Source organism: Rhinolophus ferrumequinum, chromosome 20 (assembly GCF_004115265.2).
Source record: "Rhinolophus ferrumequinum isolate MPI-CBG mRhiFer1 chromosome 20, mRhiFer1_v1.p, whole genome shotgun sequence".
Taxonomy (NCBI): domain Eukaryota; kingdom Metazoa; phylum Chordata; class Mammalia; order Chiroptera; family Rhinolophidae; genus Rhinolophus; species Rhinolophus ferrumequinum.
The window spans coordinates 38,049,310-38,065,950 of NC_046303.1; the positions used below are offsets into that span (position 1 = coordinate 38,049,310).

General features: G+C 35.0%; 1 protein-coding gene across 1 annotated transcript in view; it reads left to right on the forward strand.

Moving 5' to 3' along the window:
• Positions 1–16,641, forward strand: part of ELAPOR2 (endosome-lysosome associated apoptosis and autophagy regulator family member 2) — a 174,042-nt gene that overhangs the window by 92,657 nt on the left and 64,744 nt on the right. Inside the window, exons 3-4 of the mRNA XM_033088759.1 lie at positions 12,588–12,783; positions 15,810–15,957. Coding sequence (XP_032944650.1) covers positions 12,588–12,783; positions 15,810–15,957 — 344 coding nt within the window. The remainder of the gene's footprint in view (positions 1–12,587; positions 12,784–15,809; positions 15,958–16,641) is intronic.

Sequence of the window (16,641 nt, forward strand, 5' to 3'; positions counted from 1 at the left end):
CTGAAAGGTAAGAGAACAGCATTCAGAATTTAGGGCACATTTATAGTTATAGCCGCATATACAATGAGAAGTTGCATTTTTTTCTGTGCCTGGAAAAATTTTGGTGCTTGATACGTATAATATGCTTTAATTATTTAACGTGTATTAGAAAAATATTGGTGCTTTTTTCAATCGTAGAAATTCTTAATTTAGAATAGAGTCCTATTTTATTCTTCCCAAGAGGAGAGGAGATGAAATCCTCTCATGGCTCCTAAAAAAAGCTCCAAACACTGGGGCATTTGTTGATTTGAATAACTTTGGTCTCATCAAATTAGAGACTGACTTTAGTGTTGCATTTCTGTAGGTGAAATGCAGAGATCTAATCAGATTTGTAAAAATTTATTTTATATGTACAAGGACAGAAACATTTTGTCCTCAATAGGCTTAATTTGGAATGTTGATGTTTCAAGTTCCAGGTGGGAAGACCATTGAAGTTAAATGGGCTCAGCAGCGCACAAGTAGTGGGTGAAAGGCAGGAACCAATGAGATTGTTAAAAAAGCAGCTCAAAATCAGGCTTTACATCAATTGTAGTGTTTGATGGGAGCTATGCTTGAGAGAGCTTCTCTGAAAAAAGCATTTTCTAACGCGATGAAAGAACTCAGCCCTGAAAACTGCAGAATCAAGGGCAGAGAGACTCTCAGGAAGTAAAGGGTGCCTGACATTTTCTAAGGAATAAGAAAAGTTCAGGACGGTAAGAATCAAAGTGTTAGGACATAAATGGAAGTTGAGAAAACTGATTTCACAGAGACATTGTTCTTTCTGCCCCCTTTGGTGACCTCATCAAATACTCTGACTGTTTTCCTTCCTCTAACCTTCACTGTTGTATTTTTTTCCTGTAAACCTTTTGTCATTCATACCTGATAAATTGGAATTGGTCTCCTACCTCAACAAATATCAAAGTCAAGAAGCCACAATAAAATACATTTGTATTATTTTTAAAGGCGCAACCACCTTAGTTACCTTTTGCTTATCAGTTTTCCTACCAGGAGCTGGTAATTTTTTTGGGTAGAGTGGGGTGGGGGAGATCTTCTGGCTGATCAGTTCTCTCTAAGAAACACAGTGACGATCATACATCCTACCCTATAGAGCTATGTGAGGACCCATTCATTGGAAAGGATGTTAGAGGTGAGAATTCATTTTCAGAGATGTACAGGCGCTACTTTCACTACTCTTTTCAGAGAACAGTGAATTAGAGAACATTAGCCAGAACTGGTCTGTGTTACTGTACTCTTTCGTATGTCTCCTGGGCCAATTTCATTTTTGTAAAATGAGAGGTGAGATTATTTTTTCTTCCTTCTCTGTCAAAGAATTTCACAAATAAGACCTTAAAATTCACATATCTGTAGCCTACAACTTCATCCCCCAGTCTTAATGAAAAATTAAAGATTATTATTGATAGGAATGGGTTTTAAGAATTTAGTTCTAATATTTTTTTTTTAATTAAAGTTTATTGGGGTGACAATTGTTAGTAAAGTTACATAGATTTCAGGTGCACCATTCTGTAATACATCATCTATAGCTCACATTGTGTGTTCACCACCCAGAGTCAGTTCTCCTTCCATCACCATATATTTGACCCCGTTTACCCTCTTTTAGAACACCCTTTACTTCTGGTAACCACTAAACTATTGTCTATGTCTATGAGTTTTTGTTTTTTTATTTGTTTGTCTTGTTCTTTTGTTGTTTTCAGTTTTATCTACCACATATCAGTGAAATCATATGGTTCTCTGCTTTTTCTGTCTGACTTATTTCACTTAGCATAATAATCTCAAGATCCATCCATGTTGTTGCAAATGGTACCATTTCATCTTTTCTTATGGCTGAATAGTACTCCATTGTGTATATGTACCACAACTTATTTATCCATTAGTCTATCGAAGGACACTTTGGTTGTTTCCATGTCTTGGCCACCGTAAATAAAGCTGCAGTGAACATTGGAGCACATATGTCTTTATGGATAAATGTTTTCAGATTTTTTGGGTAGATACCCAGGAGAGGGATTGCTGGGTCATATGGTAATTTTTTGAGGGATCTCCACACTGCCTTCCATAATGGCTGCACCAGTCTGCATTCCCACCAACAGTGTATGAGGGTTCCTTTTTCTCCACAGCCTCTCCAACAAAAAGTAAGTATTTGTTACTATTTGTCTTGTTGATGATAGCCATTCTAACTGGGGTGAAGTGATATCTCATTGTGGTTTTTATTTGCATTTCTCTGATGATTAGTGATGTTGAGCATTTTTTCATACGTCTATGTGCCATTTGTATGTCCTCTTTGGAGAAATTACTCTTCAGGTCCTCTGCCCATTTTTTAATTGGATTGTTTGTTTTTTTGTTGTTGAGTTGTATGAGTTCCTTTTATATTTTGGATATTAGCCCTTTATCGGAGGCTTTGTTTGCAAAAATGTTCTCCCATTTGTTTTAATAATTTTATCGTGCCACTTCAGAGTTTATGTAGTAGTTTGTATGTTACTTCACATGACTAAGCAGCACTGATGGAACTAGAACTCATGTCTTTTGACATCTAAAACAGAGAGGTTTTTTTTTAATGCTATTCTTTTTCACTTCAGATAAGGATAGTGGATTTTTCTCAGCTTAACTGTAATAAAATCTTCTGGTTGTATGGTTCTGTAAAAGTCTATTAATATGGTAGAGCGTTGTAGGGGTCAGGAAGTCTACTGAATAGAGAATCTGCCTGGAATGACTGTAGAAAATTTGAACTAAGTTAGTCAAGGTCACATACGGGTAGTTGAAGAAATTTGGGTTTTGAATTGGGAGAATTTGTACCAGATAATTTCAAAAGTCCCTTTTATTCATTCTGAAAGCTTTTTATTTTTATTTTAAACAATCTGTTTCTTTCTTTTTCTTTCTTTCTTCCTTCCTTCCTTCCTTCTTTCTTTCCTTCCTTCCTTCCTTCCTTTCTTTCTCTTTCTTTCAATTACAGTTGGCATTCAATATTATTTTTTATATTAGTTTCAAGTGTACAGCATAGTGCTTAGGCATTTATATAATTTACAAAGTGATCCACCTGGTTAGTCTAGGACCCACCTGGCACTATACATAGTTGTTGCTACATTATTGACTAGGCTGTACTTTACATCTCCTTGACTGTTTTGTAACTATACCAATTTGTGCTTCTTAATGCTATTCCTGTCACATTTCTCACCCAGCCCCCCAACCACCCCTCCCCTCGGGCAACCATCAGTTTATTATCTGTATCTATGAATCTGTTTTTGTTTTGTTTGCTTATTTTGTTCTTTAGATTGCACATATAAGTAAGTCACACGGTATTTGTCCTTCCCTGTTTGACTTATTTCACTTAGCTTAATACCTTCCAGGTCTATTCATGTTGTCACAAATGGTAAGATTTCATTCTTTTTTATGGCCGAGTAATATTTCTTTGTATATATGTACCACATCTCTTTATCCAGTCGTCTATTGATGGGCACTTAGGTTGCTTCGGACAGTCTTAACTATTATTACATATCATGATTTTTTTCATTCTATGTCCAAATTATGCCTCATATCCCATAACTTGTGAATTATGTAAATTATAGTGGAGTACCAATATATTTTTTCAATGCTCATGAATATTTGTTCCTCATAGGAACATGGCAGTGTCTGCCACAATTAGAACTTGCAGTGTTACCTTCCATTACTCTCCTTCAGCCTTACATTAAGCATGGCATGTTTTTTTGACATACTCACAATCAGCCCATATTATTACTTTGTGTATTTTGACAAGGAAAAAACACTATCTTATGATAAATAAAATCTTCCCAATCAAAGCAAACAAGGATTCCATTTAGCCAAAGTAAAAGAATACCTTAATGTGAGTCAGAACATTAGCAAGAAATAACGTTTTTTACTGTACTGTTATGGAGTCTTCCTGCCTCACCTTTGTAAAATAAGAGAGAAAAATTAGTTTTTCTTCTCTAACAATTTCATAAATAAGAACTTAAAAAGCTAATGGTCAAGTGTTCTCTTTATCATTAGCAGTGAGGGAGGAAGAAGAGCCGAGATTTGCTGGATTCAGTATGATGTTCAATTTCTCTCAGATGCTATTACCCATTTTCTTTTGTTTTCTGTGAGAAGAATTATAATAATAAATCTGACAGGCACTTGAAGTTTTAATTATGTAATAAGGATAGTTGATTGGCTAAATGATTGATGAAGGTACAATTTATCAATTTTGAGACCCACAAACTATGCATTATTTTCTTGGTTTGTATAGCCCTTAATGGTGATGAATAATAATAGTTGTAAGGGTATTTTTATAGAGTCAGTAATAAAGTGTCTATAGTCTACAGCTTTAACCTTACTTTATTTATCTTATTTAAATGAAACTGAACAATAGAAGAAAAGTAGACATATTGGCTTGCTTAATTGTGGACTTGATTTAATTAATAATTTTCCCTAAACTATACGTAATTATTTTTTATTTAGCAATTAACTTACATTAACAGATAAGATAGATTTTACAGTGAATTTAGCTCACTGAAATGTAAATTTGATCTATTTTGAGGAAGATAAGTCTAGACTAGGCGAAAATAGAACATCCATGGTAGAAGAGACTGTTTCTATCTCATTCACCAAAATAGCCTTGGTGTGCAGTGTTAGCCTAGCAACTATTAGGTACTCAAAATATTTGTTATACTGACAAATTGTACAATCTGGAAGAAATGGATACATTCCTAGAACATGCAATCTTCCAAGGCTGAATCAAGAAAAAACAGAAAACATGAACCGACCAACTATTACTAATGAAATTGAATCAGTAATTAACAAGCTCCCAACAAACAAAAGTCCTGGACCAGATGGCTTCACAGGTAAATGTTACCAAACATTCAAAAAGATTTAACACCTATTCTTCTCTAACTGTTCCAAAAATTTCAAAAGGAGAAGAGGCTTCCAAGCTCATTTTATGAGACCACCATACCCTAATTTCAAAACCAGATAAAAACATTACAAAAAAAGAAATCTATTGGCCGCTATCCCTAAAGAACATAGATGCAAAAATTCTCAACCAAATATTAGCAAACCAAATTCAGCAATACATTAAAAATATCACACACCACGATCAAGTGTGATTTATTCCTGTTATGCAAGGTTGGTTCAGTATTCACAAATCAATCAACATGATATACCACATAAACAAAATGAAAAATAAAAATCATATGGTCGTATCAATAGATGCAGTAAAAGCATTTGACAAAATCAAACATCCATTTATAATAAAAACTCTCAACAAAGTGGGAATAGAGGGAACATATCTCAACATAAGAAAGGTCATATATGACAAACCCGCAGCTAATATACTCAGTGGGGAAAAACCAAAAGCATTCCCCTTAAGATCAGGAACAAGACAAGGATGTCCACTTTCACCACTTTTATTTGGCTTAGTACTGGAAGTCCTAGCCACAGCAATCAGACAAAAAAAAAAAAAAAAAAAAAAAAAAGAAAGAAAGAAAGAAAGAAAGAAAGGGCATCCAAACTGGAAAGTAAGAAGTAAAACTGTCATTACTTGCAGATTACATGATGTTATGTATAGAGAACCCCAAAGATTCTGCACGAAAACTATTAGAACTGATAAATTTAATAAAGTAGCAGGATACAAAATTAATATTCAGTAATCAGTTGCATTTTTATACACCAATAATGAACTATCAGAAAGAGAAAGTAAGAAAAAAATCCCATTTATGATTGCATCACAAAAAATACCTAGGAATAAATTTAACCAAGGAAGTAAAAAAGACCTGTATTCAGAAAATCATAAGACATTGAAGAGAGAAATTAAAGAAGATACAAATATATGGGAGTATATACTGTGCTCATGAATAGGAAGAATTAATATATTTAAAATGTCCATACTACCTAAGGCAATATATAGATTCAACACAATTCCTAACAAATTACTAATGATCAGAACAAATAATCCTAAAATTTATATGGAATCATAAAAGATCCCAAATAGGCACAGTAATCCTGAGAAATAAGAACAAAGCTGGAGATGTCACAATACCTGATATCAAATATACTACAAAGCTATAGTAATCAAAACAACATGGTATTGGCATGAAAACAGGCACATAGATCAATGGAACAGAATAGAGAGCCCAGAAATAAATCCGTGCTTATATGGACATTTAATCTATGACAAAGGAAGCAAGAATATACATTGGAGTAAAGATAGTCTAGTCAATAAATGGTGCTGGGAAAACTGGGCAGACACATGTAAAAAAATGAAACTGGACCACCTTCTTACTCTATATATAAAAATAAACTCAAAATGGATTAAAGACTTAAATATAAGACCTGAAACCATAAAACTCATGGAAGAAAATATAGGAAGTAAACTCTCTTACTAATATTTTACTGATATATCTCCTCGGGCAAGGGAAACAAAAGAAAAAATAAACAAATGGGACTACATCAAACTAAAAAATTTTTCCACAGCAAAGGAAACCATCAACAAAACAGAAAAGCATTCTACTGAATGAGAGAAGATATTTGCCAATGATACATGTGATGAGAGGTTAATATCCTAATATTCAAAGTTTATTTAAAAAAAAAAAAAAACAACTTATACAACTCAACACCAAAAAAACAATCCAATTAAAAAATGGGCAGAGGACATGAATAGACATTTCTCCAAAGAGAACATACAGATAGCTAATAGACATATGGAAAGATGCTCAACGTTACTAATTATCAGAGAAATGTAAAATAAAAACTAAAATGAGATATCACCTCGCATCTGTCAGAATGGCCATCATCAATAAATCAACAAAGTGTTGGCAAGGATGTGGAGAAAAGGGAATCCTTGAGCATTATGGGTGAGATTGCAAATTGGTGCAGCCTCTATGGAAAACAGTATGGAGGTTTCTCAATTAAAAATAGAACTACCTTGTGACCCAGCAATTCCACTCCTTGGTATTTAGCCAAAGAAATCCAAAACACTAATTCAAAAAGATATATACACTCCTATGTTTACTGCAGCACTATTTCCAATAGCCAAGATATGGAAACAACCGAAATGCCTGTCAGTAGAGGACTGCATAAAGAAATTAAGGTACATTTATACAATAGAGGATTACTCTGTCATAAAAAAGAATGAAATCTTACCATTTGCAACAACATGATGGACCTAGAGGGTATTATGCTGAGTGAAATAAGTCACACTGAGAAAGACAAATACCATATGATCTCACTTATATGTGGAATATAAAGAACAGAATAAATGAACAAACAAAACAGAAATAGACTCATAGATACAAAAAGCAAACTGATGGTTACTAGGTGGGAGGGGTCTTGGGGGGCTGGGTGAGAAACATGAAGGGATTAAGAAGCACATATTGGTAGTTACAAAATAGTACCGGGGATGTAAAGTACAGTATGGGGAATAGTCAATAGTATTGTAAAAATTATTTATAGTGTCAGGGGGCTACTAGACTTAATGGGGGGAACACTTCACAAATTATATAAATGTCTAACCACTATGTTGTACACCTGAAACTAATATAAAATAATATTGAATGTCAACTATAATTAAAAAAATAGTCATGGGATATAAAGTATAACATAGGGAATATAGTCAATAATATTGGAATAACTATGTACAGTGTCAGATGGGTAATAGACTTATTGGAGTTATCACTTTGTGAGGTATATAAATGTCTAATTACCATGTTGTTTTGTACACGTGAATCTAATAATAAAAAAGAAATATTTGTTGAATGAATTAATGTAATACACTGTGATTCCAGATACTTACCTATAATGAGATTGTATAAGGTCACTAATTCATCAACATCTCATTACATAAGTAAATTGAAAATCTTTTTATTACTAGTTATTACTGTTTACTGTTTAGAAGACAAATTTCAGTAATAATTTTGATTTGAACAGAATAATGGATGAATTATGAATAAATATAATAGATAGCTGTCACCTTTCAAAGCATGAGGTCTCTGGAGGAGGAAAAAGCAAAACTAAGAGGTTCTTGTGAAAGATTAAAAACAGATATTCATTATAGTTAGGCATAAATCATAGATAAAAGTCAGCCATACAAATGATTCAGTTCAGTAACCATTGTTTGGTACATTGTACTGGGTTGTTGCATGATCATAGTAATGCTTTGGATTTTCGTATCCTTTTTTACTTTCAGAGCAGTTTCCGCAGTGTCTCACAGGACCACAATCAGTTCTATGAGGGAGGAAGCGGAAGTGGTATTCTCATTGCAATATGAATGAAAGGAGGCACAGAGGGTTAAATTAAGTAAACTGACCCAGCCATTTGGTAGTTGATGACAGACCGATACAAATGTCTTATTCTATATGTGATTCTTCTCACCTGCATATTTCAACCTTTATAGACTCATAGTAGCAGAAATAGATGTCAGAAAAGAAAAGGCATAAAGCAGAGAAAAAGCAGAGTGTAGCACATGACCTCTTATAGTTTAGTCTTTAAGAGGTTGGGTGCTTAGGTAAACTATTATGAAATCCCAGGTTAAGCCCACTGTTAAGTAGTGTGTGACTTTAGCAAATAAGGTCTTTCTGTTCTCATATCAGAATTTTGGAGTTTGATTATCTTCAATTCAGTTATTCCAGGGATTTGAGATTGTTAAAGAAAAATATTTATTTTAGCAATGACTAATTGTTCAAATGAAATTTACATTTACAACAGGTACAATCTCTGTTTACAATAACTATCATCCTGCTTTTTGTTGAAAGTGTCCTATGTTATACTCTAAATAACTGTGAATGTCCCTAACTGTGATAGTCCCTAAGATTATGAAATCCCTTAAAATCCAACTAAAAGCCTAAGGCCAAGAAAGCAATGTTAAAGTCGAAAGTGGGTGTGGCTAAGATAGAAGATACCAGAAAAGGGAAAGCTGCTCATTGTTGGTGACAGTGGGTGGCAGTGCTGTGTTGACATAATCTGGTGAAGTAAATTGTGTTTAATAAGAATGTGTGGCTCTTCTCTTCCTTTGACATGTGACTCGAGAGCTGGATTCCAGGATGGGAAAAAATGTTGAGGAGTAGCAAGTGATTCAAATACAAATGCTTTAGACTCTTCAGCTCCCTATATTATCAAAGACCCTAAACCCATTTTACTAAGTTTGACTATGTAATTTTTCTGAGATGTGGAATCATGAGGCCAGTGGCAGAGTTCTTGTTGTCCCAGACCCCTGAATTATCTTATCAATAGCTGTAGTTAACATTTGTTACATGCCTTATGCCAGGTGCACTGCTAAATGCTTGATATGGAATATCTCATTTATTACAACACTTGGAAATCGATATTATTACCATTTTCCTTTTACAGCAAAAGTGTTGAGATTTATAGGATTTAGTAACTTGCTAAAATATTTCGTGACTGTATTTTAGGTATGATATTTTAAAAATTCCACAAGAAATTTGAGGGTGGGGAATGGTTATTGCTTAATAATGCACATAAATATTGTTTAACAGTTCAAGACAGGAAATGAAGAATGATGTAAAATATAATAATGAATTCAACTGGAATTGTTTGCCATTTTTGCACTGATTATAACTGCTTGAATTGAATTTACTTGGGTCACCAGCTTTGAAATCAGAGCTAAATTTGAATATCAGCTTTGCCACTTGTTAACTGAATATCTTTCTGATTAGGTTGTTTAAATGTACTGTACCTCAGTTTCCTTATCAGGTAAATGGGCATAATGTGTTCCTCCTTCACAGTTCTATTATAAATACCTCAATCCTCATTAACCATGGTGTCCATATTTGTAATTCACCTACTTTATAAAATTTACTTGTAACACCCATATCAATACATAGTACTTTCAGTCATTTGCAGGTAGATGCAATTCAGTAAAATTTGAATCACCTGACCATGTGGTCCCAGCTGAGGTGGAACAAGGTGACATTCTGCCTTCTTATTTCAGTTCTCATACTTTCAACAAGTGTTCATTTCACCATCTATTGAATGCCATGTTTTCTGCGTTTGGTGCTTTTTATCAGTGATTTTACTGTTTCAAATAGTGCTAAAGTGCTGGCTGGTGATCCTAAGAGTAGGAAGGCCGTGTTGTGCCTTTTGGAGAAAATATAATACACATGTTAAATAAGCTGAATTCAAATATGATTTGTAGTGCTGTTGGCCGCAAGTTCAACATTAGTGAATCAACAGTACATATTAAATAAGATGTTTTTGAACTGAAACACATTGAAAGGTTATGTATTGATCTGTTGATGAAGATATCATGACCAGAGGTTCTCAGGTGCCTAACCCTGTATTTTCCCCTGAAGCAATGGTTCAGTAGTTGCTAATTTAGTGTTCACAACTTTATATAACTACTGTGTATAAAATGAATTGACTGTGTAATACACAATATCCCTTTCAATTTCTCAGTGTTCCTTCTGGTCTTAGACAAGGAGACACCTCTGAAAGAGCTGGGGATATTCTTAATGATTCTAACAGAGCAATGCACACTCTCTGAAATAACACAATCTTCTCCTTTTTAGCTTCCAGATTCCCTTATAACAACTTGTCACAAAAGTATTACATTTTATTAAGTTAAAAATTCGGGTCCAGTTTTGGACCCTAGGCTAAACTGTATTCCAGGATAACTTTATCAGAAATTAAATATTTTCAATTAGCAGGCATTGCACTCCCTGTCCCACCTTTTTAACTCTGCCATTGTGGTGGGAAAGCAGCCATAGACAATATGTAAATTAATGGTGGTGACAGCGTTTCAATAAAACTTTATTTGCCAAAGTGGGCAGCTGGCTGGATTTGGCCTGTGAGCTGTAGTTTGCTGATTCTTGATTTAGTGTAATGTTGGCTCTTGGTTTATGACAGTATTTATCAGTTTACTAGAAGACCTACAAACCATAGAAAGTAAAATAATAAAAAATAATAAAATAATAAAATATAAAAAAATTTCCATAACTGTATTTTTCTGTTGGTAGTACTGGAAGTGATAATAACTGCATGTGGCGAGCATTTATTAAATGCTTGGCACAGTGCTACTCACTTTATACTATATTTTCTCGGTTTAGCCCTATGAGACAGTACATGATTATTATTTCATTTTTCAGAGGTAGAAATGGAGGCCTGGACATGTGAACTCATTCAAGATCACAGAAGTAGGAAGTGGTACAACCCGGTCCAAGGATGGTTTTGATCTTGCAGCTAGCATGCAAAATTCTTTGCCTAACTTTTACTTATTTTCTGATATTTTACTAATTTGGGGGTGTTGTTTTCAGAATTAGAAGTTCGTGGTACAGCGTCTTAAGCTTTTCTGGAAAAAAAAACAACGAACATTTCATGGATAAGGACAGGAATGTGGGTTTTAGCTCTAATTCTCTAGTTTTTCAAAATTAACTTTATTTTTTTTCTAAGTTTTCAAATGTATGCTGAATGGGGAATCTACCTAAATGTGAGGCTTTGCAGCTTCTATCTCTGTGGGGAGATTTTTTTTCTTTATTGGCTAATTTGAAGGTTTAATTTTGTTCTTGTTTCTATAATATCCTGATTAAAGGATTAGAAAGCCCTTTCCTACATTTGAGTCACTAATACCAGCCTGAGCACAGAGCCACACACTCAGGGGACATGGATTTGCGTTTGTTGAATGAATAATAACTTAGCAGCAGCACAACCTTCTTTTCAACTGTCCTTCACATTGCCCATGTCTGCTGGGTACAGTTCTCAGAATTAGCAGAAAACTTGACATCAGTGATAAGATGTAGGTTGTGGAAATGACTAGGTTGGAGTTGTGAATATTGAAAAAGTGGGCTTGTGGTGTCAGAGTGGAGATACTTGTTTAGCTGTTGCACGTGAAGCACTGCCCTTGGTATCCCCTTTATGTTTAGTTCTCACTCGCTGGATCAAACTTTTATTTGGACTTAGGATTTGACAGCTACAATTAGGAATCCAAATATCCAAATATCATGATCCTTGTTTTCTGGAAATTCAGAGCCTCACATCAACTGATAAGTGGTCTCTACTCAAATATCTATCTCTATCATCTCTATCTCCATCTCCATCTCCATCTCTATCTCTATATATTTGTATTTACATCTAATCTATTATCTATCTATATGTATCCATCCATCTATCCATCCATCCATCCGTCCATAGAGAGAGTGCTTTAATGGAGGTATTATGAGAAGAGTACTGTGAGAGCACAGAGGGAGGCAAAACTGACTGCTTGGTAGGGGATCTGTTATAAAGAGGGTCATTTTTTGAGTTAGGAATGGGAGTTTTCCAAATTGAGTAGATGAGTTGGTCAGCACAGCATTTCTGGAGAAAGAAGACCATAGCAGAAAGAAAGAGGATGAAATATTTTGGGAATGATAGAAATTTTGCTGTGGTTGGAAAAGGGTGGGAACAGATTAGGGCCAGATTGTGAACTGCAAGTAGCGATAAGGGAGACATTGGAAAGCTTTAATCAGGGTGTGGCATGATCAGAGCTTTATAAGAACAATTCTGGTGACAGTGTAAAGGGGAGGAAATGGACGGGGGAATCGGGTGACTGATGGGTTATACATTCTTGTGCCTTCCAGCTTTCTCCTGTGCTTCTGGCGAGTATCTAGAAATGAAGAACCAGGTATGCAGTAAGTGTGGCGAAGGCACCTACTCCTTGGGCAGTGGCATCAAATTTGATGAATGGGATGAATTACCAGCAGGATTTTCCAACGTTGCGACATTCATGGACACTGTCGTTGGACCTTCTGACACCAGGCCAGTTGGCTGTAAAAAGTAAGATCTGAAAGAAACCTTTGGATCTTGACTCAGTAGTTAAGAAGGGTATAGCTCTTCTTTTCCAGGTGGAAGTTGAGGATAATCTTGGTACTAATTGGAATTATACTCGTAGATAGGCTAATTGCAAAGAATCATGTTCTTTTAGACAGTCTTTACAAATAATGTAGCTGAATTTTCATGAAGTTAAAATAATTGTTCTCAGGACATAACAGCTACCATACGCAAAGATGTGATAAAGCTATTACAAAAACAAATTAATATTATAATCATATACTTATAACCACACTCAAGCCAGTGGTGTTTCTACAAACGCTTCTCTAATTTTTAGTGGATGATTTCAGACTGTTTTTTCCTATGCAAGGAAGAAAGTGTAACCTTTATTTAGACACTTGATTATCTCCTGTAAGAGAGAGTGGGCTGAGTACCAGAGGTAGAAAGCTCACTTACGTAATTTCTACCTCAGATAGGAGAATATTAGCTTTGTCTATGATACTGCTAGAGGAATATGAAATTGTTTTGGAAAAAAAAAACACAACACAAAACAAAATGTTTATCTTTGGGCTGTAACCCTTCTTGTTCTCTTTGTATTGACTATGTAACATTTCCTTTCATATGACTATGTTTAGAAGAATTACACTTCAGGCTGCTGGCTACCTTCTGACAAGAGTGGCTTCTCAGGAACTCAAAAGTTTTACCATGCGCTAAGCATGCCAGGAATTATTTAGCTGTGCTAAAAGATATGTTCTCTCCCTCTCTCCTGCCCTCTTTCCCTTTCTTGTCTTCTACTTTCCTTATTTGTTATGTAGATCTGCATGTTTATCCAGATTTATTTTTTCAGCCTATAAAATTTCCTTTATTATTTCTTGTCATGCAGATCTGCTGCTTAAAAACTCTCTCAGCTTTGGTGTACCTAAAATCTTTATCTTTATTTTAGCCTCATTTTTGAAGAATATTTTGTTGGACGTAGGATTCACTCATTGTGTTTATCTTTTATGTAATGTAGATTATATTTGTCAGAGCTGTCTTAAATATTTGTCTGTTTCTGTTCACTGTCTTTTTCTCAGTTAAGAGTCATATTTTCTCACTTCTTTGCTTGTCTAGTAAATTTTTATTGTATCTGAAACATTACGAATGTTAACATGTAGGGAAAATAGATTAAGTTTTTCTTCATTTAAAGCAGGGATATCCAAACTGCTGCCTGCGGGCCAACTGCAGCCCGCAATCCATTGTTAATTGGCCCGCAGCAAATTCCAAAAATATAGTTAGTTTACTTAAATAAACCAGGTGAGGCAATACGTACTTCACCTCGAGTGAGTGGCCCGGCTGTTTGTGTATTTTACCGCATATGGCCCTTGGTGAAAAACATTGAAAAGAGTTTGGACACCCCTGGTTTAAAGGGTGTTAAATTTTGTTCTGGCAGGCAGTTTATTTACTGGAAGATCACCTTGATCTTGTCAGATTTTATTATTGTTTTAGGGTGGCTCTGTAGTGGTTTCTCCACTTAGTTTTAGGTCATGGCCTTTTCTCTAGGGCAGGAGTCAGTCAACTACAGCCCACGAGCCCTCCCTCTGTTTTTGTAAATAAAGTTTTATTGGAACACAGCTGCACTCATTTATTTATGCATTGTCAGTGGCTGCGTTTAGAGATACAGTGGCAGAGTTAAGCATTGAAAGAGACCAGATGGTCCACAAAGCCCAAAATATTTACTCTTTGTCCCTTCAAGAAAAATTTTGCCAATACCTGCTCTAGGGCATGGCCCGTATTCCTAAGGTGTGGCAATTCTGGAATCTTAAATTGATGTCCAATATGGTTACCACATTTTTCCCTCTCTGGCTGGGTTAGAGCTCTAATGACTCCCATTAAAGTGACCTCTCTGATTATGTCTCAGCTTTGCAGTGGTTGCTAGTCCTATAGACCCTAGCCCCAAACCCACGACCTACAGAGAAACTCCATACAGACTCCTGGAGCCCGTTTTCTCGGATTCTCACGCCTGTAAATTACAGCCCTTTCAGCTGCCCCAGACACTCATCTCTGCTCCTCAGATCAGTGAGACTGCTGTGCTTTGCTTGGGTGCTGTCTCCTGGTGCCATAGTCTGAACATGTCCTGAGGAAGGAGGTCAAGGTCAATTTGGGCTTTACCTCATGTGTTTTAATCTCAGGAATCTCAGTCCTGCACTGTCTGTTATCAATGCCTGAAAGTGGCTGATCTATTTTGTTTAGTTTAATAGATGGTTAAAAAGAAAGGGCAAATCCAATACCAGTTAGTCATGTTGGGATATGGAAGTCTCAGTCTTTTATTCATATTTCTTTTTCTGTTATAAAAAAAGAATTACCCAAATCTCACTCTTATCATCAAGATAAAAAATTAAATCTGGAGAGAAGGATGTTAAGTTGTGTTGTCATACAGTTTGGTTAGAATTTTTTTCCCCCCAAAAGTTGACACATGACTCATTGTTGGTTAATTCTAAGAATTAACATATGGTTAGATTTACAACTCAAATTTTGGTAACCAGTGCATTTTCTTAATTTTTCATCTGGTTTTTTAGATAAAAATTTCACTCAGACTTTACCTCTACTATATACCACGAAACTGTGATCTGTATTTTAGTTAGGTTCAATGGGCTGTTTCTAGAACAATTTCTTCCCTACGATTATATCCAGGAATCTCCTCATCCCCCTTTCATGTATGTGTATGTAAATAGAACTTCAGATGTTGTTTGAGAGAATAATTCTACCCAAGATTAGTATAGTTATTTGTGGTCTCTTTAGTGATGAATTTTTTGGTGAAAAGTATTAGTTTCATAGCCAGTTGGTCACATAACCTTACCAAGATTTAGGAAGTCATTGCCGTAAGAAATGAACCTTTTCATAAGAATGGTGTTGGCCTTCAAATTCCACAACAGCTTTTGGTCTTCTCTGCTGTGCCTTGCGAATGGAATTATTTTTGAATCTGAGGTACATAACTTATAAACAAAAGAGGTTTCTGAATCCTAACAAAATGCCTCTGGGTTTCCTTTTTGCAGCTCTTCTTGGGTTCCTTGTGGAAATTATATAGAGTCAAATCGTGATGACTGCACTGTGTCTTTGATCTATGCTGTGCACCTTAAGAAGTCGGGTTATGTCTTCTTTGAGTACCAGTATGTCGACAACAACATCTTCTTTGAGTTCTTTGTAAGGCCTTTTATATTCTGAAATTTACTTTTTAAGGGACATTCATGTAAAATTTCCCATAACCAGTTGTTTCCATTACACTTTATGCCTCCTTGTTTTTTCTTTGTGTGTGAACTGAACCTTTTGATATTAAAAGAAAACTTTAGTTTTTTCTATATTTCATTTTCTGGTTACTACTATTTGTTTACTTCTGAGATCTTTGGGCTAGTTTTACTTTTGGTTATGATCGTTAGATGACCTTTTGCTGTAGACATTTTGTGTGACAAATATATTTTTCCCAAGATTCATTTTAATTATGATTTTTATAGCTATAGGTGCTTGTTAAAAATATGTCTTCACCTATTTTAGCTTTTGTTTAAAAAGTTATTTCTCTTTGCAATTTCAAATATTTGAATTACTTAAGTGTGTTCATGGGCAATATTTCAGAAGTAGAAGTGACTAAATGTTTCTGATTCTGTCAATCAAAGGAATCTAAAGGACAATCTACAGGAATCAATGGATGAGGGATAGTTGATGTCTCTGGCAAGAGATTAAATAGCAGTACAGAATACAGGATAAAATAATAGTCTAATAGAATAGACTGTTGCCACTAAAATTATTTAATTATTTTATATAAACTGTAGCTAATCTAGCAAATATATGTTGTGGCAGTGACTCAAATGCTTGAGGAAATGTTTTCAGATT